The sequence below is a fragment of the Mirounga angustirostris genome, unplaced genomic scaffold (assembly GCF_029215605.1).
Source record: "Mirounga angustirostris isolate CCGP_5_RB_7025 unplaced genomic scaffold, mMirAng1.0.hap1 SCAF_6, whole genome shotgun sequence".
In the NCBI taxonomy this organism is placed as follows: Eukaryota; Metazoa; Chordata; class Mammalia; order Carnivora; family Phocidae; genus Mirounga; species Mirounga angustirostris.
In genome coordinates, this window is record NW_026991714.1 from 4976544 (window position 1) to 5001754 (window position 25211).

Sequence of the window (25211 nt, forward strand, 5' to 3'; positions counted from 1 at the left end):
TTTATCCAAAGGATACCAACATAGTGATTCAAAGGGGCACCTGCATCCTAATGTTTATAGCAGCAATGTCCACAATACCCAAAATATGGAAAGAGTCACTGTGTGTTATATTTCAGTTAAAAATGTTAGAGCAACAACAAAAACCAAGCCAAACCAAAACAGTTACAATGGCTTATAAGGACCAAAATGATTTGCTCATTTTTATCTCTCTGACCTAATTTCCCCTTACTCTCTCCAGACTGGTTTGCTTTGCTCGAACTATGCTGGCCTGGCTATTTCTTGAATAGACTGGGGCTTGTATACTTGCAGTTCCCTCTGTCTGGAAGCATTTCTCCCAGGTGTGCATGTGGCTCATTTTTTCATCTCCAAAAATATTTAATGCACAGATTCCCTCTCAGAGAGGATCACTCTTCCCTCATCACCAACACTCATCCTTATACATTCAGCTGCCCTTTTTTGAAATTTAAATTCAGTTTAGTTCCCATATACTGTATTATTAGTTTCAGGGGTAGAATTTAGTGATTTATCAGTTGCATATAACACCCAGTGCTCATTACATCAAGTGCCCTCCTTAATGTCTGTCACCCAGTTAACCCATCCCCCACCCACCGCCCCTCCAGCAACTTTCAGTTTGTTTCCTAGAGTTATGAGTCTCTTACGGTTTGTCTCCCTCGCTGATTTTGTCTTATTTTATTTTTCCCTCCCTTCCCCCATGATCATCTGTTTTGTTTCTTAAATTCCACATATGAATGAAATCGTATGATATTTGTCTTTCTCTGACTGACTTATTTCCCTTAGCATAATACCCTCTAGTTTCATCCACATCATTGCAAATGGCAAGATTTCATTGTTTTTGATGGCTGAGTTATAATAGTCCATGTATATATTTTTTATATATATATAATATTCCATATATATACCATATCTTACTATATATAATGTTACACACACACACACACACACACACCATATCTTCTTTATCCACTCATCTGTCGATGGACATCTGGGCTCTTTCCACAGTTTGGCTATTGTGGACATTGCTGCTATAAACATTGGGTGCATGTGCTCCTTCTGATCACCACATTTGTATCTTTGGGGTAAATAGGCAGTAGTGCAATTGCTGGGTCATAGGGTAGCTCTATTTTTAACTTTTTGAGGAACCTCCATACTGTTTTCCAGAGTGGCTGCACCAGCTTGCATTCCGACCCTTGTACATTCAGCTGCCTTTGAATTTATTTTTCTCCATGATGCTTACCATCTAGCATACTTTATAGTTTGAATTTTTTTTTTAATTCTCTCTCCCTTCCACTAGAATGTAAGCTCCATGAGAGCAAAGAAATTTGTGTCTTTTTCATTGTTGTGATCACTCTCAAACAATGCTTGGCACATTGTAGGCACGTACTATTCATCCAATGAGTATTTGATGAGGACACTTCATTTTTTCTCTTTGAGGTTCTCTGTTCAGGATATTAAGGAACAGTTTCTCTTTTGTAAGGAGTCTTGGCATACCCTGGGGCCCAAGGACTTCCCAGGAACTGTTGCCTCCCTGCCTAGCACATTCCTTGAAGTCTCCTTTGTTTTTATAGATTGCAATTATGCATTTAACAAGTAATTCTTTCTACTATTTGCTTAGTTCTATGTTAATTCAGTGAATGAAGCCTTAGAAATCATAGCATTCAGACCATATGTCTTAGATCCCTTTTATGAACCAACTTCCAGGCTGAAGATTGGAAACGGGAATAGGAAATGCTGGTCCTCTGGGCCCACCATGTGGAAGAGGAGCCCAGCAGGTAAGGGAGTAGTTTTGGGGCAGGGAACTAGCCCTTGAACTAGGATGGGGCTCACCTCTGCATTGCCTTGTACCTAGTGCACTCAATACTAAGTCCTTCTTTCTTTTTGTTGTAATTATGAGATTGTTTTCCTCTCTTTTCCAGAATCTTGAAGATAGGGATTGTGCTTATTACTCTATATCCCTAGGACCTAGCACACTTTCTAGCTCAATAAATGTTGAATCAATAGAGGTGTGTGCTCTGTGGGACAAAGAAGTGAGCATCAGGGGCCAGCAGAGATGGGGGTTGTCAGGGAACACTTCACAGGGGAGATAACATTGTAGCAGAGTTCTGAATAAAAACAAGAGGTTCCCAGAGCTCAATTATTTGTGATTCTTCCAAAAATGCCCTGGTCTTTCTCTGCTCTGTTGTTCCTTTTGCCTGAAATGCCCTTCCTTGCCTTTTCCACCTGGTAAGCTCCTAGTTATCCTTCAAGGATGAGCTCAAATACCTGTTTGCCTCTGCTTTTATTTGTGGGGAGTTTGCTTGGGTACAGGGGGACGAGAAAGGAGTCTGTGACAGAAAAAGAGACAAAGTGGAAGAAGGTGGAGAAGTGTAAGGTAGAGTCCCCTGAATGTCTAGGAAAAAAGAAAAAGGCTGGAGGCACTTAGCTTGGGAAGGTGAAGGACAGAGGTTACAGAAAATGTTCCAAAGCCCTTCTGTGAGACATTGGACACAAGGAGAGCTGCTTCAGAGCCCAGGTGATGTGATTTTGTCACCAGTGAGAAGAACCCCACAACTCAAGAAATTCCTCAAAGCTTTTGCCTAGCTATCAATTTTATCTTTTAGAAACAAGCTAAAGAATTGCTGGAACAGGAAAAGAAATATTTTGAGTAGGATCCCCCCGCCCCCCCCCCCCGATCCCAGGACATGCCTGGGGAGATGATTCATAAAGTGCCCAATGGTTACCTCAGCTTCATCATAATGTTAAAATCCCTGCCCTTGGAAAGCATAAGCCTCATTAGCATAACATACAATGTATGTATAGGCATGTTTTCTGAGTGTGCATGAGCAACTCTATGCCTGCCCATTACATGCAATGAGGAGGAACTCCCCTCTGCATATTCATCCCAGACTCCAATGAGAGGAGCCTGCTTATCTTCAAATTTAATGCAATCTCTATGCAAAAGTACTAACAGCATTTTTCATAGAACTAGGACAAAAAAATCCTAGAATTTGTATGGAACCACAAAAAACCCGGAATACCAAAGCAATCCTGAAAAAGAAGAACAAAGTTGGAGGAATCACAATTTCAGATTTCAAGATATACTACAAAGCTGTAGCAATCAAAACAGTATGACAATGGCATAAAAAAGACACATAGATCAATGGAACAGAATAGAGAGCCCAGAAATAAAGCCAGTTATATGGTCAATTAATCTTCAACAAAGGAAGCAAGAATATACAATGGGGAAAAGACAGTCTCTTCAACAAATGGTGTTGGGAAAACTGGACAGCTACATGCAAAATAATGACACTGGACCACTTCCTTACAGCATACACAAAAATAAACTCAAAATGAATTAAAGACCTAAATGTGAGACATGAAACCATAAAATTCCTAGAAGAAAACACAAGCAGTAATCTCTTTGACATCAGCCATAGAAACATTTTTCTAAATATGTCTCCTTTGGCAAGGCAAACAAAAGTAAAATTAAATGACTGGGACTATACCAAAATAAAAAGCTTTTGCACAGTGAAGGAAACCATCAACAAAACAAAAAGACAACCTACCAAATGGGAGAAGATATTTGCAAATGATATATCCGATAAAGGGTTAGCATCCAAAATATATAAAGAACTTATATAACCCAACAGCCCCAAAACAAATAATCCAATTAAAAAATGAACAGAAGACATGAACAGATGTTTCTCCAAAGAAGACATCCAAATGGCCAACAGGAAGATGGAAAAAGTGCTCAACATCACTTGCCATCAGGGAAATGCAAATCAAAACCACAATGAGATATCACCTCACATCTGTCAGAAGGGTTAAAATCAAAAGCACAAGAAATAACAAGTGTTGGTAAGGTTGTGGAGAAAAAGGAGCCCTCCTGCGCTGTTGGTGGTAATGCAAATTGGTGTAGCTGCTGTGGGAAACAGTATGGAGGTTCCTCAAAAAATTAAAAATAAAATTATATGATCCAGTAATTTCACCACTGGGTATTTACCTAAAGAAAATAAGAACACTAATTTTAAAAGATATAGGCACCCCTATATCTTTTATTGCAGCATTATTTACCATAGCCATGATACAGAAGCAACCTAAGTGTCCATCCATAGATGAATGGATTAAGAAGATGTGGTACGCACACAATGGAATATTATTCAGCCATAAAAAAAGAATGAAATCTTGCCATTTGCAACAACATGGATGATCTAGAGGGTATAATGCTAAGTGAAATAAGTCAGGCAGAGAAAGACAAATGCCATATGGTCTCACTCCTATGTGGAATTTAAGGAACAAAACAAACAAAGAAAAAAGAGAGAAACCAAAAAGCCGACTCTTAACTATAGAGAACAAACAGCTGGTTGCCAGGAGGGAGGTGGGTGGGGGTGGGGGTGGGGTAAAATAAGTGAAGGGGATTAAGAATACACTCATCATGACGAACACTGAGTAATGCATATAATTGTTGAATCACTAGATTACACACCTAAAACTAATGTAACACTGTATGTTAATTATACTTGAATTTTAAAAAATTGACTTAAAAAAGAGAAAAAAAAGGAGCCTGCTTACTCCTGTTTGGGGAGTCACAGCTTTGGAAATTATTCTCCATGTTCTCTTTATTTGCTGCAAATAAAGAAGACTTCATAAGGCAACTTCAGCTGGTGTAGTCTCTCTCTATAACTCACCCCAGACCCGACCTACATTGGTCCAGTAACAAATTCTGGTGACTCAGATGGGAGTCTTGCCCTTCTGAGGTTCTGCCCTCCAGTTCCCTGGTTTCCAACAGGCAGAGCGGAGGGCAGTGGCAGCTGGTCCTGGGCTAACCCATTCAAGCTCCTGGGGATGCGCCAGGTGCGGATTCCTCGTGGGGCTCTCCCTCTTTGGTGCCTATTACCACCACCAGCATTGAGACCTCCCCTGAAATCCAGCGGCCACACTGAGTATGTTTACTCAAAATGATCTCTGCTGGCATAAGCTGGGTCGACAGCACAGCTTTTAGAGGTAAATTAGAGTTGTCTCCCAAAGTCTGAGTAAATCGGGAAAAACAGGAAGATGGCATAACCTGGGTCTTCAGGAGGCTTGGATGCTCCTGGTGAAATGGGAGCATTCCTTTAAAGACTAGTCAGAGGGTAAATTTGGCTGGTCCCTCTGTCAGGGACTCTGGACACTGTTGTTCTGGTATCCAGTGCTTAGAGTCTGGGAGATTGCCAGACATCTCCGTCCTCGCTGATCTAATATCTGTGTCAAATGTTTATACACAATAGACTGTTGCTGACTGTTTGGATCACCACCCTGGCTGCTTGGCCTAATGTACCTTGTCCTTCCTTTCTTTTCTTTCCTGGCAATCTGTAAGTAGGGATCCCCGGTTCTCTGGTTTACCTTCCCTTTTACTAACTGATAAGAAAGACACCCCAGAGTCTTTGGCAGTCTCCAAACGTCTTTTAAGAAGACACTGGGGCACTTTCTTTCTCTAGCTTTTTTTCTTAAGGACAAGCCACTGGAGTCCTAAATATTCTGTGAGCGAGATGGTGTGACATTTGTATCATTGCTACTCACTGTAAGCTATCTTTGCAGGTTAGAAGACTCTAAGGAAAATTCCCAGAACACGGGACAAGGTCTATTCCGAGGGAAAGCCCGCGGGCTGTAGCCTCCAGAACTGGAAGGCTTTTGGATACTCCCCCTGGACTCAAAAGCAAGTGATCTCCTTTTGCAACATAGCCTGGCAACAATATACTGTAGGGGATGGAGAAAAGTGGCCAGGAAACAGAACTTTAAAATTCAATGTCACATTGCAATTAAAACTATTTTGTAGAAAAGTAAGAAAATGGGAAGAGATCCCATATGTTCAATGCTTTATGCAACTATATCGAAATGAAGATTTACAAAGGAAATGTAAAATTTGTAAGATAAAGGTGGAACCTAAAACTTCAAAACTACTTCCCATATTAAATCTGATGAAGAACTATTCCTTTAAGTCAGAAGACATAAAGCTAGAACCACTTGCCTCAAATCCCTTCTACAGTTCCAAGTCAGCCATTAAGTCATAATAAACCTCTGCCTTATTTCCTTGGTATCCAGATCCTTAGTGACACCCAGACCCCAATTCCTCCAGCCCCATCAGTGCTAACCCCTGATTTCCCATTAACACCTCCCCAAGCAGTCCCCGATGTCTCCTCCCTTACCAGATAGCACTACTAGATTAGGGACCCGCTTCCAGCCTGGGGTTGGAATATTCCCATTTAGACAGGTCCCTCACGGTCACAGACGTCTCATTAATGTGCGTGTCCTCTTTTCAACATCAGACCTGTGCAACTGGCAGGCACACCAGGGGACTATGAGCTGATCCAGTTGAATTTATAAATTTACTGTATATTTTCTATACACAGTCCAGTCTGGGTGGACATCCAAGCTTTACTAACCATCCTCCTAAAGGCAGAAGAAAAGTCTGTGGTGGTGGCAAAAGCCAGAGAAGGGGCTGAAAGACTATCAGCCTGGAGGTAACCCAGGGTCAGGAAGGAAGACATCGTGGGTGAGAGTTCCCACCCCGCCCGTGCCCCCCCCCCGCTCCCCCACCCGTGGGATCAAGAGGTCGCTGACAGAGTTGGGTTACACTCAGGGTGCTTACTGTAAACAGGAAGGGCAATGGAAACAGAATTGCTCACACAGTCCCCAAAAGGAGGATGGGCAAAACTGAATCATCCCAGCTGCCCCTCAGCGAAGATGGGATGTGACGGGGCCGTGGGGCCCCCAGGCCAGCTTCAGATGACCAGATCCTCACTTCCCACGAGGAGCCCTGGTGACCCTCGCAGTGGGGAGGAGAGTTGGTTGAATTTTTGCTCAATACTGGAGCCGCTTTCTCTGTGTTGAGCACCCAAAAAAAGGGTAGCCTTTCTAACCCAAAATGTAGTATAAAAGGAGTCTCGGGAAGAGGAGAAACCAAAAGATTTCTGGAGACTCTGACCTGTGGCATCGGGTCAACATGACGAAAGCACTCTTTTCTTTAGGCACCAGAATGTCCTGTTCCTCTTCCAGGAGGAGACATTTTATCCAAACTGGGAGCCGTAATCAGTTGGGAGCAGGACAGGATAGAGACCCAAGTGTCCAGGTCCTGGGGAGCTAAACTCACGGCTCTACTCCATAGTCTGCCAGTGTCTGAAGCCAGCTTAACCTGGACGTCTGAGCACCAGGACAACTGGGATGTGCCCGCAGTGCCACACCCGTGATGGTGGAATTAAAACAGATCGATCGTACACCTGGGTGGCTCAGTCGGTTAAGCGTCTGCCTTCAGCTCAGGTCATGGTCCCAGGGTCCTGGGATCGAGTCCCACATCGGGCTCCCGGCTCGGCAGGGAGCCTGCTTCTCCCTCTGCCACTCCCCCTGCTTGTGCTCTCTCTCCCTCTCTGACAAATAAATAAAATCTTAAAAAAAAAAACCAAAACAGATTGATCATTGGCCTGGGGTAAGGCAACACCCCTTAAAACTGGAAGCTATAATCGGGGCGCCTGGGTGGCTCAGTCAGTTAAGCGGCTGCCTTTGGCTCAGGTCATGATCCCGGGGTCCTGGGATCGAGCCCCACATCGGGCTCCCTGCTCCGCGGGAAGCCTGCTTCTCCCTCTGCCACTCCCCCTGCTTGTGTTCCCTCTCTCGCTGTGTCTCTCTCTGTCAAGTAAATAAAATATTAAAAAAAAAAACAAAAAACTGGAAGCTATAAAAGGGATCTTCTGGGTAATAAATAGATTCTTGGAGCAAGGGTTGACCAGGCCGTGCAGATCCCCATGCAATACCCCAGCTTACCCGTTAAAAAGCCAGGGAGCAAGGAACAGATTTGCTCAAAGCCTCCAAGCTGTTAATGAGGCTACTCATTAATGTACATCCTATAGTATTCAATCTGTATACCCTGTTAGTCTATTTGCCAAGTAATAGTAAATATTACACTGTGTTAGATTTAAAGATCTTTTTCTGCTCCCCACTAGATTCTGAATCCCAAGAATTATTTGCCTTTGAGTGGGAAGGCGTCAGCCCCCCAAGAAAACAATACTGCTGGACTGGTTTACCTCAGGGATTTAAAAAATTCCCCCACTCTCTCTGGAGAAATCCCAGAACAAGCTGTAAGAGTTAACTCTAGAAGAGAGTACTCTCATGCAACGTGCGGATGGTATTCCAATAGCCAGCCTCACTCAAGATATTCTGACAAAAATATTGTATTCATGTTAAATGTTCTAGTTAGCAAGGGATATAAGGTATCAAAAGAAAAGGCTCAAATCTCTAAGGAAACTGTAAAATGCTTGGGGCTTATTATTTCTAAGGGGGCAACAAGGTCTTCCTCAAGAAAGAAAGAGCAATATGTCAGCCAGACCCACCAAGGACCCACAAGCAATTGCGGGGGATTTGGGGAATGTCTGGGTTTTGCCACATCCGTGTTCCTAACTTTGGGCTAATCGTGAAATCCCTTTATGATAAGCTTCGGGGACCTGAGACCTACCTGTTTGAGTGGGATGAAGCATGTGATCAAGATTTCAATAGACTTAAAGCCCTCCTTTCGGAAGCCCCATCCTTAGCATTACCAGGCTTTGAAAAGCCATTTGATTTATATGTACATGAAAGACAAGAAGTGGCTATGGGGGGTGTTAACCCAAATGCTGGGCCCTTGAAGAGAACGGTAGCTTATTTCTCTAAACGGTTGGACTCCCTGCCTGAGCCACATGCCTTTCGATCAAAAAGGCAGAGAAAAACTACAGGTCAGCCCACAACAGTCTGGACCCCACACCTGGTCTCTGGTCTGTTGGAAACCGAAGGACCTCTGTGGTTATCCCGGCACAGACTACTGCGATGTCTGGCCATGCAGCTAGACCCCATGCCACACTTTCAACCCAGCCACCCCACTTCCTGATCTTGATCCACCTACTACCCACAGTTGCCCAGAAGTAACGGATCAAGTGTACTCTAGTCCCAGAGATGTCCAAAGTGGAGCCCTGTCCAATGCAGAGGAAGGCTGGTTTGTAGGCGGCAGCGATTTCACAGGAAATGGGCAAGACGGGCAGGTTGTGTGTGTGTCCCTAAACACTCTTGTGGAGGCTAAGAGGCTGGCCCCAGGCTCCTCACCCAAAAAGCAGACATAATTGTGCTAAGCAGAGCTTTAGGGTCGGGTCAAGATCAACTGGTACCTATTCACCCTGATTCTAAATACACCTTCCCTGTAATCCACTCTCATGGAACCATATGGAAAGGAAGAGGGTTCTCAAATGCTGGAAATAAAGAAATCAGATATGGCAAAGAAATCCATAGGCTGCTGGAAGCAGGGCAGAAGCCCCCACAGGTGGCAGGGGGCATTTGCTGTAAATGCCACCAGAAAGGAAATTCCGGAAATAATACCGGGAGGTCGTTTGGCTGACGCAGGCACGGAAAGTTCTGCTAGATCAGGGGAGAGTTTGCAGAGGCCATTAATCCCTTCTTTGCCCCTTTATCAGTCCACCCCCACCTACTCCCGAGATGAAACAGAGGAGGCAGCAAAGATGGGCTCCCCGTGGTCCCTGATAATCGGAGACTGGATGACAAAGAGCAGTGAGAAAGTCCAGGCACCCAACAAACTGTCTGGGGGGTTTCTAAGAGTGCACATGATGCAACGCATTATGGCCAAGAAGCTTTATGCCTGTGGTTAACAAAGCTTATAAATATTCCAGGGATGAGAGAGATTATTAAAAGACGAGCAAACCGGTGTGTCTACTGTCAGTCAAATAATATACAAGCCAGGCCTCTGGTACCCCCTTTAGCCACGGCAACTCGGACTGGGGGGCAGCACCCAGGGAGGACTGGCAAGTGGATTTTACTGTTATGCCAGCAGCACCTGGGTTTCAAATACCTCTTGGTATTTGTAGATACATTCACTGGATGGATGGAGGCCTCTCCCTGTAGGACAGAAAGGGCAAATTAAGTACCAAAGGCCTTATCAAAAGAGATATCTCCTGGGACGCCTGGGTGGCTCTGTTGGTTAAGCATCCGACTCTTGATTTCGGCTCAGGGCATGATCTCAGGGTCGTGAGATCGAGCCCCACATCGGGCTCCACACTGAGCGTGGAGCCTGCTTGGGATTCTCTCTCTCCTTCTCCCTCGGTCCCTGCCCACCCCCCTCACCCCCTCACCCCTCTCACCGCCCCCCCCGCTCGCATTTCTCTCTTTCTCAAAAAAATTAAAAAGAAAGAAAAAGAGGGATTTCCCTGATTTGGGTTACCAAGGTCACTACAAAGTGATAATGGGTCGGCTTTCATATCAAAGGTCATTTCTGTGGTAGCCAAAGCTTTGGACATCAAATGGAGGCTACACTCTGTGCCTGGAGACCTCAGTCCTCTAGAAAACCGGGAGGAGCTAAAAGAATCTTCTGGAAAAGACCCTGGTGAAGTTGTGTCCAGAAACAGCAAAACTGTTGAAAATTATTACCAATAGCTCCCACCAGGGTAAGAGCCGCCCCAAAGAGTAAACCAAAATCTAGCCCATTCAGAACGACTTACAGGAGGCTCTTTCCTGAAGGCCCTCACTCCTCCTCACCACCAGACCCGGAGTTTTCTCTGGCCATTGAGCGTGTAATTCATCTCCAACGCGCTCAGCAAGTGTCCTTTTGCCACTTTTGCCTCCCCCTACCTACTGAAATCAGGCTTCACCCAACAAACCTGGCCTTTGGGTGCACCTCCCATGGAAAAGTGGGTCACCCCAGGATCAACCACACCCAATATGCACAGGGCCCCACCTAGGACTGTTGGCCATGCATTCTTCTTTAAAACTAGAAGGGGTGGTGGGCGCCTGGGTGGCTCAGATGGTTAAGCGTCTGCCTTCGGCTCAGGTCATGATCCCAGGGTCCTGGGATCGAGTCCCGCATCGGGCTCCCTGCTCCTTGGGAGCCTGCTTCTCCCTCTGCCTTTCTCTCTCGCTCTGTCTCTCATGAATTAAAAAAAAAAAAATCTTTAAAAAAAAAAAACACAAAAACTAGAAGGGGTGGTGCCTTGGATCCCCGACTCTGGAGTGGGAAAGTCACCTGCACCAGGGGTGGTGGGCGCCTGGGTGGCTCAGATGGTTAAGCGTCTGCCTTCGGCTCAGGTCATGATCTCAGGGTCCTGGGATCGAGTCCCGCATCGGGCTCCCTGATCCTTGGGAGCCTGCTTCTCCCTCTGCCTTTCTCTCTCGCTCTGTCTCTCATGAATTAAAAAAAAAAAAAAATCTTTAAAAAAAACAAAAAGTAGAAGGGGTGGTGCCTTGGATCCCCGACTCTGGAGTGGGAAAGTCACCTGCACCAGCAACTCGGCAGATGAGGTGCTACAAGCAACAGACGACAGCAAACACACCCGTGAGTCACTCTCTGACCTGAAACTTGTGTTCCAGGGACACGCAGTTAAGTAAAACCCCAGTGGACGGGACAGTCAGATCTCAACTACCGTGATTTCAGTCCACACAGCGCTAGTCTGCTGTTCTGTCTCGCTGCCTTGACGAGATTAAGCCACTTTCCCTGTAACCGTTCAGTGAGAAATGCCACCGCTCATTGCTAATACATGGTTAAAATGGATAGTTTTCAAGTCCTCTTTGCCTTGCTCACCAGCTTCCAGAGGCCAGGTACCGTGTTCCAGCCCTTAAGATCTTAGTGTGAACACTATCCTGATATTAATTATTGTCATAGAGGTTCTAGGAATATCTCAAGGTACAGACACACCAGAGCACCCTTGGGAACTGAACTCCCTGGGTAATCTAAGTAAACTCATAGCAGAGGGAAATAAACTAAAAGGCTGTTGGACGTGTCACCAACACCCGCAGACTGAAATCGGATGGCTTATACACCACCCAATCCAGAGGGACCCTAATGTAAGTTTTTTTTTTTTCACATCAAGAAATAACTTTATCCAATGGGAATTCAAATGGGAGATATATATATTTTTGAAGATTTTATTTATTTATTTGACTGACAGAGAGAGAGAGCACAAGCAGGGGGAGCGGCAGAAGGAGGGGGAGAAGCAGGTTCTCCACTGAGCAGGGAGCCTGACATGGGGCTCCACCCCAGGACCCTGAGAACATGACCTGAGCTGAAGGCAGATGTTTAACAGACTGAGCCATCTAGGCACCCCTACGTGGGAGATATATTTAACATCAATTCATATATTGGCAACTTATACACTTATTATCAAGTATGACATATTAAAGCACAATATAGTCTCTTGCACTCTCAACCCAACTTCTGGCCTCGCTTATGTGTCACTCCCCTGACTACCAACCATACACCTAAAGAGACTAGGAAACATTTATTGAAGATGGTTTTCCAGGAAGTTAATAAAATGAAAAAGGCAAAATATATCCAATAAAACATAGACAGCAACGGGGCCCAGAATTTACTCTGGAAAGGCTGCCTAAGGCATTACCAAAAAAATACCTATAAATCCCTGATCTGACTTTGTAATTTCATGATCCTAAAAATTTCAATTTAAAGCACAAGGTGACATGACCATGCTAACTGGTATATTATTTCCTCAGTAAAGTCATATGTGAGAAATACTATGTCTGTCCAGGACACTGTCACCCCAATATGTGTTTGTAATACAGTTGGTTATATAAGGTGAGAAAGTCAACTTGGTTATTTTTTAATGCATTTTAAGAACTAACGACACAATGGGAAAAGGACTATTTTTACATAAAACAATATTAAATCAGCATGTGCTGAGGTGAAATGGGGAGGCTGTAAGAATTTTACAAAATAATAATTTAGAAGTTGTAAATGCTTTTGTTCAAAACTGCAAAAAAGGCATCAGTTATCCTCATTTGCTGGAATCACAGTTCTTCCGAATAACAGCATCTACTGATGAACCTGATTAAGAATGAATAAAAAAATTAATTTAAAAATTGGAATGAAAATAAAATACAAATTGGGATGATTCTGACTGAAACCAGAATACAAAATTATGAAGACCAAATCAATCTGACAGTGGTGACGGAAGTACTGTTATTTGGCTAATGAGAACAGGAATGCTCCTGACCAGTGGTTTCCAAGAGCCCCGTGCAGATGATTCAGGTGCCATCAGGAGCTGGTTTAGGAGAGTTAGCCCAGTGAGTAGGACTCTGGACCCTGCTCTGGACCCAGAGAAGCTACTTCTATCTGTTTTACCATACATTGAGAATGTGTGAACATCTTTTTTTTTTTTAAGGCTTCATTGTGTTAAAAAAAAAATCCTGAAAACCACAGTAAAATATATATATATATGATATAATGATATAATGATATATATATGATATAACTATATATCATATATATATATGCTGTTTCCAAGCACACAATTGAAAAAAAAGAGAATTGAAATCAGGACATCTGAGACCACAAAGGCTCCAAACTACTGAAAGAATAATCAGTTTTCTTTTCACTTAATTAATGTTAAAATGACTTGTCAACGGAGATATGTTGTGTAGGTACCTAACTAGTAACAGACTACTAGTTAAGTACCTTCAGGTCAATAGCTCATACGCAGAGGCGAGCTAGCTAAGTGGGAAAGTGGGGACGGCTCACATGAGCTGGGCAACCACAAGGGTAAGCAGGTCTCCTCTTAGCCTGACCTTGGCAACAAGCTGTTTCCGAGAAGCCAAAGTTCTTCATGGCTGAGCGCTCATGTCCTTTAGACATTTCAGAGAACAAGCGATATGAGCTGTGGTGTAAGTTTTCAATGAGACTGAAAGGCATATCAGTGAGGTCCGGCTACCTCCACTTAGGGCTGTATGACAAACACACAATTTTTAACATTAAGTTGTTAGAGATGACCGGCCAACATATAAATACGCATAGTACTTGGCACACAGATCCTTTAATAAAATGCTACTGAATCCTTTCTGAAGATGTCCTGTTTGCTAAGTGATACGTTCTAAAGGATAAAAATCAGAAAAAAAAAATTTCTGGTCTTAAAAAAAATGTTGGATGTGAAATCCACTCTATTCTAATGCAGCAGTGGCGAATCTTTTTTTAAGTTATAACAGGTTTTATGCTTAATACATACATTTTGGGCTTAGGAAATAACACATAATTACAATGCAAAATTTGATTTCGATTAATACATAAAGATAGGGAATGCTTCACGGATGTGCGTGTCATCCTTGCTCAGAGGCCATGATCATCTTCCCTGTATCATTCCGATTTTAGTGTATGTGATGCCGAAGCAAGAACTAATGTAAGTTTTTTTATGGGCTCCCGAATTCCTTTAAAAATTCTCATTCCAGGGGTGCCTGGGTGGTTCAGTCGGTTAAGTGTCCGACTCTTGGTTTCGGCTCAGGGTTGTAGGATTAAGCCCAGAGTCAGGCTCTGTGTTCAGTGGGGAGTCTGCTTGAGATTTTCTCTTCCTCTCCCTCTGCCCCTCCCATTCATGTTCTCTCTCTCTCTCAAATAAATAAATAAATAAATTTTAAGAATAAAGTAAAATAAAAATTCTCCTTCCATAGCTATACAGCTGGGTCATTCCCATAGAGAAATTCTGTGTGTAAATCTTACCCCTGTTGTTAATGATACTGGGAGGAGAGGGGTGCTATACCCAAATTGTACGTCAGCGCCCGGCCCTGCTGTGGGTGTACCCCTGAGACATCCACAGCCCCTCAACGTCACTGAGGATTGCTTTCCAAGTGAAGCTCATTGGTGTCCAGTGAAGGGATGCGACAACACTAGAGGGACGTGGGAAAGTCAGTGTAAGGCAAGGACAAGACTGACCAAACCTAAGGGGTGCTGGAGACATACCTATTTATATAAACAGGCCCCTGGAAAGGCAGCCATGGGTCCAATCAATTACACAGCCTTGTGGAGCGGACCTTTGTCTCCTGAAGGCAATGGCATCCCCGAGCTGGGGTCCCAAATTGCTTAACTGGTTTAACTCAGTGCAGACTCACTGAGCCTGCACACCCCAGGATATGTTTTTATTTGTGGATCATCCCACCATAGGCACCCAAGGGACTCATCTCCAGCTGGGATTTTTATCTCCCTGCTTCTTGTTGTTGCTCACGTGTCCATTGACGATGTCCAGCTCACTGGGCAATGTACTGTATGCTTCATGGGTCCTGTGAGGATGACCTTACATAATCCTACTCAATCTTCCCATCGGGGAAAGAGAGCCCTGGGACTGATTCTGGCCAGCTTTGGATTGGCCATCACATCAACCGCCCCTTGGGGAGGTTTTATATCATGAAGCCACCCTTCAGGAATTGGCACAATAGAAACATGGGCTAGGAAAACAGGCAGTGCCCTCAAGAAATTAAAAATTGTCCTTGACTCCTTAGCTAATGTAGTGTGAGATAATAGACCAGCTCTGGACTACTTGTTAGCAGAAGGAGGGGGGAATCTGTGTAATAACTAATACTTCATGTTGTACCTGGGGTAATAATACCTCAGATGAAGTAGAAGTGGATATTAAAAAACTCTTTGATCAGGGGGCTTGACTGCGTACCTTCGACCAGAGGAGGATCTTCCGATTAAGTCTGGCCGACTATCAAATGGCACGACCCAGTATCACAAATCTCCTCTCTTTCCTGCGGCCACTAATAATCCCGCGACTCATTACTTTTTGGACCTGCATACTTACCTGTTTGGTACAGTTTGTGACCAAGCATACAGAGGCCATACAATTACAGATGGTGGTAACGCAAGGATATGAACAGCTCAGAGCTGAGCCTGGTGACTCACATATCTCAGACTAGTTAGAAAGAGGTTCTGCACCTCTGCTGATTCCCACGATGATGCCCACATCCAGCAGGAAGTAACTACAGAAGATGATCCATTGTCCCATGCCCCCTCAAGAATGAGAAGCAGAATAAAACTCGAGAAGGGATTTTGTCACCAATGAGATGTCCTAGACTCAGGAAACTCCTTCTCCATAGGCAGAAGCTTCTGCCTATGAATTTTATCTTTTAGAAACTAACTAATGAATTGCTGGAACAGGAAAAGAAACCTTTTGAACACCAACTCCAGGAGAGTGATCATCATCATCATCATCAGAAAGTAAGTGCTGGTAAGAATTAATAAGATAAATAATTATTAAGAAAATAAGTGCTGGAGCCAAACTGTGGAAAGAGCCAAGATGTCCATCGACAGATGATGGATAAAGAAGAGGTGGTATATATATACAATGGAATATTATGCAGCCATCAAAAGGAATGAGATCTTGCCATTTGCAACGACGTGGATGGAACTGGAGGGTATTATGTTGAGCGAAATAAGTCAAACAGAGAAAGACATGTATCATATGACCTCACTGATATGAGGAATTCTTAATCGCAGGAAAAAAACTGAGGGTTGCTGGAGTGGGGGGTGGGGTGGGAGGGATGGAGTGACTGGGTGATAGACACTGGGGAGGGTATGTGCTCTGGTAAGCGCTGTGAATTGTGCAAGACTGTTGAATCTCAGATCTGTACCTCTGAAACAAATAATGCAATATATGTTAAGGAAAAAAAAGAAGAAGAAGAAGGTAGCAGGAGGGGAAGAATGAAGGGGGGGAATCGGAGGGGTAGACGAACCATGAGAGACGATGGACTCTGAAAAACAAACAGGGTTCTAGAGGGGAGGGGGGTGGGAGGATGGGTTAGCCTGGTGATGGGTATTGAGGAGGGCACGTTCTGCATGGAGCACTGGGTGTTATGCACAAACAATGAATCATGGAACACTACATCTAAAACTAATGATGTAATGTATGGGGATTAACATAAGAATAAAAAAATAAAAATAAATTAAAAAATAAAAAAAAAGAAAAGAAGTGCTGGAGAAATTAAAACCTTCATACATTGCTGGTCAGAATGTAAACTGGATCAGCCACTGTAGAAAACTATTTGTGACTCCTCAGAAGATTAATCCTAGAATTATCATATGATCCAGAATTGGATCAGAATTGAAAACAGGTACTCAAGCAAATACTTGCATGCAAATCTTCATCACAGCACCATTTACAAGAGCCAAAAGGTGGAAACAAGCCAAGTGTTCATCTATATAGATGAGTGGATAAATAAAATGTGGTACACACACACACACGGAGTATTATTGAACAATAAGAAGAAATAAAGCGCTGATACATGATACCATATGATGGAACCTCAAAAACATTATGCTAAGTGAAAGAAGTCAGACACAAAGGTCACACATCATACCATTTCACTGGTATGAAATGTCCAGAATAGGTAAACCCACAGAGACAAAAAGCTAGTTGGTATTTGCAAGGGGTGAGCGGGGCTTGGGGGGAGGGGCAAATGGGAAATTACTGCTTAATGGACATAGAGTCTTGTTTTGGGGTGATAAAATGTTTTGGAATGATAAAAGTGGTGGTTGCACAACACTGTGAATGTACTAAATGCTACTGAATTACATACTTTACAATTATTATTTTATGTTTTGTGAATTTTACCTTAATGGAAGAAAGAAAGAAAATCTGCCTGTAGGTGGAGACCCAGCTGAGGCTAGATGGGCATTGGGAGGCTGGAAGCTGAGGGGCACGGGAGGCTGGAGGTCACATGGGACAGACCACGACTCTGAGAAGTGGAAAAGTACAGTTGTCCTTGAGGATAATGTCAAAATGCAAAACAACTCCTTGCCCGTGGTGAGCAACAATAAAGAGGAACAATAAACATTGGAAGGTGTGGATGGTGGGTAAGAGAAGTAGCTAACACTGCCCCCGAGGAAGGGAGCCGTTGGATACAATCTCTTAGCAGAAAAGTTTTGACTCAGGACCTCAGAATCATATGGCTAACTCACATGGATTGGCTCGGCCTATGCTTGCAGGCACTTCTCTCCTCAACATTAGAATACCCATATCTGCTTCTGGCAAATATACGCAGAGAGTTAGTCCCTATTTCTCCCTCCCTTCAACCCCAATATGACTAGAATCCCGTGAAATCTAGATCCTTGCTACTCAGTGTGTGGTCCACGGAGCAACACTGGGGTTACCAGGGAGCTTATTATGAATGCAGAATATTTGTCCGCATTCAGAAGCAGTATTATAAGACTCCCTAGTAATTTGTATGCATGTCAATGCTTGATAAGTTTCCATCTAGGAAGAATAAAACGGAGAAACTAATGAAATTTATTTTCTCCAGGGCATGATGATGCCCGATTCGGGTTATACCTACGGGAATTATTTCTCAATATGGTTTATCTTTTCAGCTAACTTTTTTTAAAAAATAGCAAGTTACAGTGTCTGACCCACTGGAAAGAAGTTTGGATGGCATGAGTCATCTTCCTTCATGCTTGTTTTCAAAATTGACTTGATTTGTGCCAGATCCTTGCCTCAGCAGATTCCTTTCCCTCCCTCAAACTTCTGACCCCAAGCAAAGCAGATCCCCTTGTTTTTCTGTTTCATGGTACCCTGCTGATTTTCTTCCTGGTGTCACGTTTTGTAATTATATATACATTCAATTATATGAATGTAGCTATGTGTAAACTAAGTAGCATAGCCAGGTGATTATGAGCACGGACTCTGGAGCCAGGCTCCCTGATGTCCAACCTTGGCAATCATTGCTCCTCTCCTGGGCTTCAGAACACCTGCAAATGCATTCCCATGTGTTTCTTTTTACGGTCCCACCCCAACCCATAATTGTGTGACACGAAGCACGTTACTTAAGTGTCATGTGCCTTCTTTCCTCCTCCCTGAAGTGGGAATAAGGACAGTGTCTATTTCATAGGGTATTTACGAGAGGGATCGATGGAAATGGGGAGGAACAGGGGAATTTTAACCTGAGCACATTCAGAATATTTCATTTTAGGGTGGGTTCGGTTTTGTCAGAGGTAAAAGTGAGGCAAAGATGCAGGGCTTTGCCACCAAGCCAGGGAGTGGCTCTCGAATATATGAACAAATTCTCCCTCTTTCTGCACCTTACCCATATTGCCCAGGGTTCTGTCCTCCTTGCACTTTCTCCTTAGCTTTGTTTATTAGTTCCGTGCCATGACTCCCAAGCCTCCAGCCCCTAGACCTCAATTCCCAGCTGCTCTCTGGAAATCTTCTCATGGATATCACACTGATGTCTTAAAATCAGTAGGTCCCAAACTGAACTCACCTTCTCCATGGCTGCTCCCTCCTCCCCTCCCCTTTTTCACCCAATTTCACCACCTTTGGCTACTCTGTCTGAAATTTCCCTGCCCCTTCCACCGTACTTCATACCCTCCTTCCCTGCTTGCCTTAGTTATCATCGATTTCTGTGCAATATGCCATTTCACTTATTCATCTTGTTTCCCCTGCTCAAATGAACTCGGTAAGGATGGGGGTTTTTGCCTGCTTTGATCACAATACTCCCCAGAAAGTAGAAAACCAACCAGCCTTTCCCCTCACTCCTGCTGCCAGTCAATCTAGTTAATTCTACATCTGTGGTGACTCTCTCACTTCTGTCTTTTCTCTTGTGCTAGGGCTGTGCTTGGTCTCAGAAATGTTGCAACTGTTACAAGAGCTTTCCACCTGCTAGCTAATGAAATTTGGGCAAGTTCTTTAAATCATCTTGGCTCCTCATTTTAAAATGGGGTCAATATAGTACAAACTCCCAGGCCAGTCCTGAGGCTTACGTATATAATGCATGTGCAGCACTTCGCCCAGGGCCCAGAACAGAATACCTTCATGTTTTCCATGTATAATGGACAGGGGGAACCGTTCCTTTCTCTGTGGCACCTAAAGTCCTGTTGGACTGCCCAGACCCTGGTTTGCATGAGAGGATGGGAGATGTCTCTTTTTACAGTAAGCAAAAACTAAGAGGACTATTCTAGTGTCGTCTCTGTGCCCAGAAATTGTGGGTACGCTGAGCCATAGATCTTCAATCTTTTCAATAAGGATAGTGAGGTTCAGGCAGAATCAGTAACCTACCTGAGGTTCCAGAGCAAGATAGTAGCTAATTTGGGAAGAGAACTCACTCTCCTAATCTCAGGACTCTTCATACCACAGCATGCTGGTTGTAAAGCCCAAGTAGTCTGGTCTTAGAAGAAGTTCACCTCCCATGCCCCGCAGAGACTTCCCTCAAAGGCAGACACAGGTGAAACCGTGTCTTAAATACATATAAATCTTAAAATTTTTTAAGTGTGAAGGAGCGAGGGCACCTCATGTGCTAAATTGAGAGGAGGTGGCAGTTTCTCAGGCACAACCGAGAGTGTCCCCCCCCCCCCCGTCCGATGGCAGAGACAGACAGACAATATGCGCAAGTGACTTAGATCGAGCAAGCAGCACAAAACCAGGGCGTCAGTGAGTGGCTACCTGAATCTGCTGCAGCATTTACCTGGGCTGAAGGAGAAGACAAGCGTGAGGGGCAGAAGCAACCAGAGCATGCTGTCAGCGGCAGAGGCTGGTGCTGGTGGCCTCCCGGTGCCTGGCGTCTGCTCTTCTCTGCTCTGTCATAGATGAGGTTGGTTCTCACAGAGACTTCCCCTTCCTCTCAGAGGTGTGGTAAGCCCTCTGACCACATGCTGCAGGCCTGATTTTATTACTACTCCCTTTACTTTTTTTTCTGAGCGAAGCACAAAGAACTTAAGTGTGCACTGTGAATTGGCATTTTCGTTTTCCATCTAGATTCTTTTCTCATTTTTTGTTTTTTTTTGTGTGTGGTGAAATGGCCTAAATGACATGTCGTGGTGTTGTAAGCTGAAAGTTACTGTTTTAGGGGCGCCTGGGCGGCTCAGATGGTTAAGCGTCTGTCTTTGGCTCTCAGGTCGTGATCTCCGGGTCCTAGGATCGAGCCCCACGTCGGGAGTCTGCCTGTCTCCCCACTCCCTGCCATGCTCGTTCTCTCTCTCTCAAATGAATAAATAAAATATATTTTTTAAAATTACTGTTTTAACTGTTCAATTCAGTGAACCAACATTACAGGCATACCTTGTTTTATTGCGCTGCACTTTATTGAGCATTGCAGACATTGTGCTTTTTACAAACCGAAGTTGTGGGGGAACCCTGGGTCGAGCAAGTCTCTTGGCACCATTTTTCCAACACTTACTTGCTTTGTGCCACATCTGGGCAATGCTCACAATATTTCAAAGTTTTTCATTATTATTATATTTTTACGGTGATCTGTGATCACTGATCTTTGATGTTACTATTTTTTTTTAAAGATTTTTATGTATTTACTTGTGAGAGAGAAAGAGAGCATGAGAGAGGGGAGAGGCAGAGGGAGAACCAGAATCCGGCCGGGAGCCCGATGCGAGGCTCGATCCCAGAACTCTGGGATCATGACCTGAGCTGAAGGTGGACGCTTAACCTCCTGAGCCACCCAGGCGCCCCTGATGTTACTACTGTAATTGTCTGGGGGCTCTGTGAGCCACTCCCGTATAAGATGGTGAACTTAATCGATAGATATGTGTGTGCTGATTTTCCCACCGACGGCCATTCCTCCGTCTCTCTCCCTCTCCTCGGGCCTCCCTATTCCCTGCGACACAACAGTATTGAAATTAGGCCAGTTAATAATCCTACGACGAACGGCCCCTAAGTGTTCAGGTAAAAGGAAGAATCACACATCCATTGCTTTAAATCGAAACCTGGCAGGGATTAAGCGTAGTGAGGAAAGCATGTCCAAAGCTGAGACAGACTGAAAGCCTAGGCCTCTTGCACCAGTGAGCCAAGTTGTGAATGCAAAGGAAAACTTGTTGGAGGAAATTAAAAGTGCTATTCCAGTGAACGCACAGGACGATGAGAAAGCTAACTGGTCTGTTGCTGATGTGGAGAAAGTCTGCGTGGTCTGGACCTTCTTTACCTGCCTTTTTTTTTTTTTTTTAAGATTTTATTTATTTATTTGAGAGAGAGGATGAGAGGAGAGAGAGCACATGAGATGTGGGAGGGTCAGAGGGAGAAGCAGACTCCCTGCCGAGCAGGGAGCCCGATGCGGGACTCGATCCCGGGACTCCAGGATCATGACCTGAGCCGAAGGCAGTCGCTTAACCAACTGAGCCACCCAGGCGCCCTCTTTACCTGCCTTTTATCTTCTGTTCAAAACCATGCTCACCTTGAAACTAGGGATCGTTTGGTTGTATCTGCAAGTCTGTCACGGTACATAGTACAATTTCACATACAAGATATCATCTCCTTGGAAAACTTTCCCAAACCTCCTGAAAACCGGGTGAAGTGATTTGCTCTTCTTATTCAAATCATAGCATTTCTCACATGGTTCAGAATGTTTCCTTGGCCTCTCTTCTTTATTTCTTTATAATTTAATTGAGGACACGAAATGGGTTGATTACCATTCTTTTTTTTTTTTTTTTTTTTTAGATTTTATTTATTTTTTTGACAGAGAGAGATATAGCGAGAGCAGGAACACAAACAGGGGGAGCGGGACAGGGAGAAGCAGGCTTCCCGCAGAGCAGGGAGCCCGATGTGGGACTCGATCCCAGGACCCTGGGATCATGACCTGAGCCCAGGGCAGACGCTTAACGACTGAGCCACCCAGGCGCCCAAGATATTATTTATTTATTTGACACAGAGAGACACAGCGAGAGAGGGAACACAAGCAGGAGGAGCGGGAGAGGGAGAAGCAGGCTTCCCGCAGAGCAGGAAGCCCGATGCGGGGCTTGATCCCAGGACCCCGGGATCATGACCTGAGCCGAAGGCAGACACTTAACGACTGAGCCACCCAGGTGCCCCTCTTCTTTATTTCTTTATAATTTAATTGAGGACACGAAATGGGTTGATTACCATTCTTACCCACAGCCTAACACAGTACCTAGGACTATAACAGACACTCAGTAAATATGAAGTTAATGAGTAAATGCAATGCAATGTATTCCTATGTAAGGGCTACAACAATATGTTCTTTTTTCTTTTTTTTTAATTGAAGCGTTGTTGACTATATTGACTATAATTGACTATAAAACCAGTATTATTAAGGGCGCCGGGGTGGCTCAGTCGGTTAAGCGCCCAACTCTTGATTTCAGCTCAGGTCATGATCTCAGGGTTGTGAGATTCAGCCCCGCATCCGGCCGGCTCCTTGCTCAGCGTGGAGTCTACTTGAGATTCTTTCCCTCTGCCCCTCTCCCCGTGCTCTCTCTCTCAAATGCATAAATAATCTTAAAAAAATAAAATAAAACTGGTATTATTAGTGTCAGGTGTACGACATAGTGATTCCACATTTATAGGCATTATGAGATGCTCACCACTGTAAGTATAGTTACTGCCTGTCGTCGCACAAGGTTAGCACAATTTATTGGCTATGTTTCTTCTTTTTAAAGATTTATTTATTTATTTGAGAGAGAGAGCGAGCACGCAAGCAGGGGAGGAGCAGAGGGAGAGGGAGGAGAGAAGCAGACTTCCCGCTGAGTGCAGAGCCTAAAGCAGGGCTCAATCCCATGACCCTGAGATCATGACCTGAGCTGAGATCAAGAGTTGGACGCTCAACCGACTGAGCCACCCAGGGGCCCCTATTGACTATATTTCTTATGCTGTACTTTTCATTCCCGTGACTTAGAACTGGAGGTTCGTATGTCTTGATCCCATTCACCTATTTCACTCATGTCCCTACCCCCTTCCCTCTGGCAACCACCAGTTTGTTCTCTGTATTTATCAGCCTGTTTTTGTTTGTTTGTTTTGTTTTTTTAGATTACATGTATAAGTGAAATCATATGGTATTTATCCCTCCCTGTCTGACTTATTTCACTGAGCCTAATACCCTTTTGGTCCATCCATGTTCTTGCAAATGGCAAGATTTCATTCATTTTTATGACTGAGTAATATCCAATTATATATGTCACATTTTTTATCCATTCATCTATCAGTGGATGTTCACTTCTATATCTTGGTTATTGTAAATAATTCTGCAATAAATGTAGAAGTGTTTTAAACTAGTGTTTTTGTTTCCTTTGGATAAATATCCAGAAATGGAATAGCTGGACCATATGGTATTTCTATTCTTAATTTTTTTGAGGAACCTCCAAACTGTTTTCCATGGTGGCTACACCAGTCTACATTCCCACCAACAGTCATGAGGGTTCCCTTTCTTCCACATCCTCAACAATACTTGTTAGTTCTTGTCTTCTGTTACTAGTCACTCTGACTGGTGTGAGGCAACATCTCATTGTGGTTTTGATTTGTTTTTCCCTGCTGATTAGTGATGTTGAGCATCTTTTCACGTGTCCAGTGGCTATCTGTATGTCTTCTTTAGAAAAATGTCTACTCGGGGTGTTGGGCTGGGCATGTGTGAAATAGGTGAAGGGGTTTGAGTACACTTACCATGATGAGCATTGAGTAATGTGCGGAATTGTTGAGTCACTGTATTGGACATCTGAAACTAATATAACACGGTATGTTAACTATACAGGAATTAAAATAAAAACATTTTTGAAAGTAACAAAATATCGTGAATTAATAGAGCATCCCTTTATGTTCCCCCATTCCCAGAGGCAACCACAGTCTTGAATTTGGTTGTTCTCCACATGTTATTTAAATTGTTTACACATTGTGTGTGTTTGTGTGTGTGTATAAGAGGCAACAATAAAATGCCTCAGTTGGAGAAAGGATAAAGAAGAAAAAGAAAAAAAAGAAAAATGTCTATTCATGGGGCGCCTGGGTGGCTCAGTTGGTTAAGCATCTGCCTTTGGCTCAGGTCATGATCCCAGGATCCTGGAATTGAGCCCCTCATGGGGCTCCCTGATCCATGGGGAGCCTGCTTCTCCCTCTCTCTCTGCCTGCCGCTCCCCCTGCTTGTGCTCTCTCTCTCTGTCAGATAAATAAATAAAATCTTTAAAAAAATGTCTATTCAGGAGCAGGATAGCCATAAAGTGTGCAGAGCATGGATGCTCTCGTGTGTAGGTGCGTGTCTGTTTCTCTAGCAAGGGTGAGACCACAGCCTCGTCCTTCGCTCACCATTGGACTGTGACCACTGTAAAACTCTCAGGGCTCCACGTGCCACCCAGGGAGGTGGCATTAAGACATGCTTCTACTCAGAGGAGCCACGAAAGGGAACCTTCCCGGAAAGTGGAAGCGCACGGTCATTGGAAGTATAAATGTGGCGACTCCAGTGTGGTCCAAGTGTGTGTATCCTGTGACCCAGCGAGTCCATGCCCTAGGGAAACCTTGTGTGTGTGTACCCAGAGCCACGCACAGCGACCTGCGTTAACAGCACGGAAAATGTGGCACATCCACACCTGTGTGCCTCTGAAACAAGACTGGGCAGCAAACAACACAGAAAAAGACAAGAGTAGGATTCCATTCATATACAATTCCAGTGCAGGCAAAACCAAACAACAGTGTTTAAGGATGAGTCCATTCTGTGGTCAAGCT

The 25211-nt window shown here is 44.0% G+C and overlaps 1 protein-coding gene and 1 non-coding gene across 3 annotated transcripts in view; both read right to left on the reverse strand.

The window, feature by feature from the left end:
• Positions 1-20364, reverse strand: part of SLAMF6 (SLAM family member 6) — a 33481-nt gene extending 13117 nt beyond the window's left edge. For both annotated transcript variants that reach the window (XM_064593779.1, XM_064593780.1), the window contains exon 1: positions 20233-20364. In XM_064593779.1, the coding sequence (XP_064449849.1) occupies positions 20233-20281 (49 nt within the window). In that variant the 5' untranslated portion in view covers positions 20282-20364. The remainder of the gene's footprint in view (positions 1-20232) is intronic.
• LOC123847212 (U6 spliceosomal RNA) lies at positions 14073-14179 on the reverse strand. Its single transcript, XR_006791462.1, has one exon. It is a non-coding gene; the product is annotated as a U6 spliceosomal RNA (small nuclear RNA).
• Positions 20365-25211: the final 4847 nt, after the last annotated feature.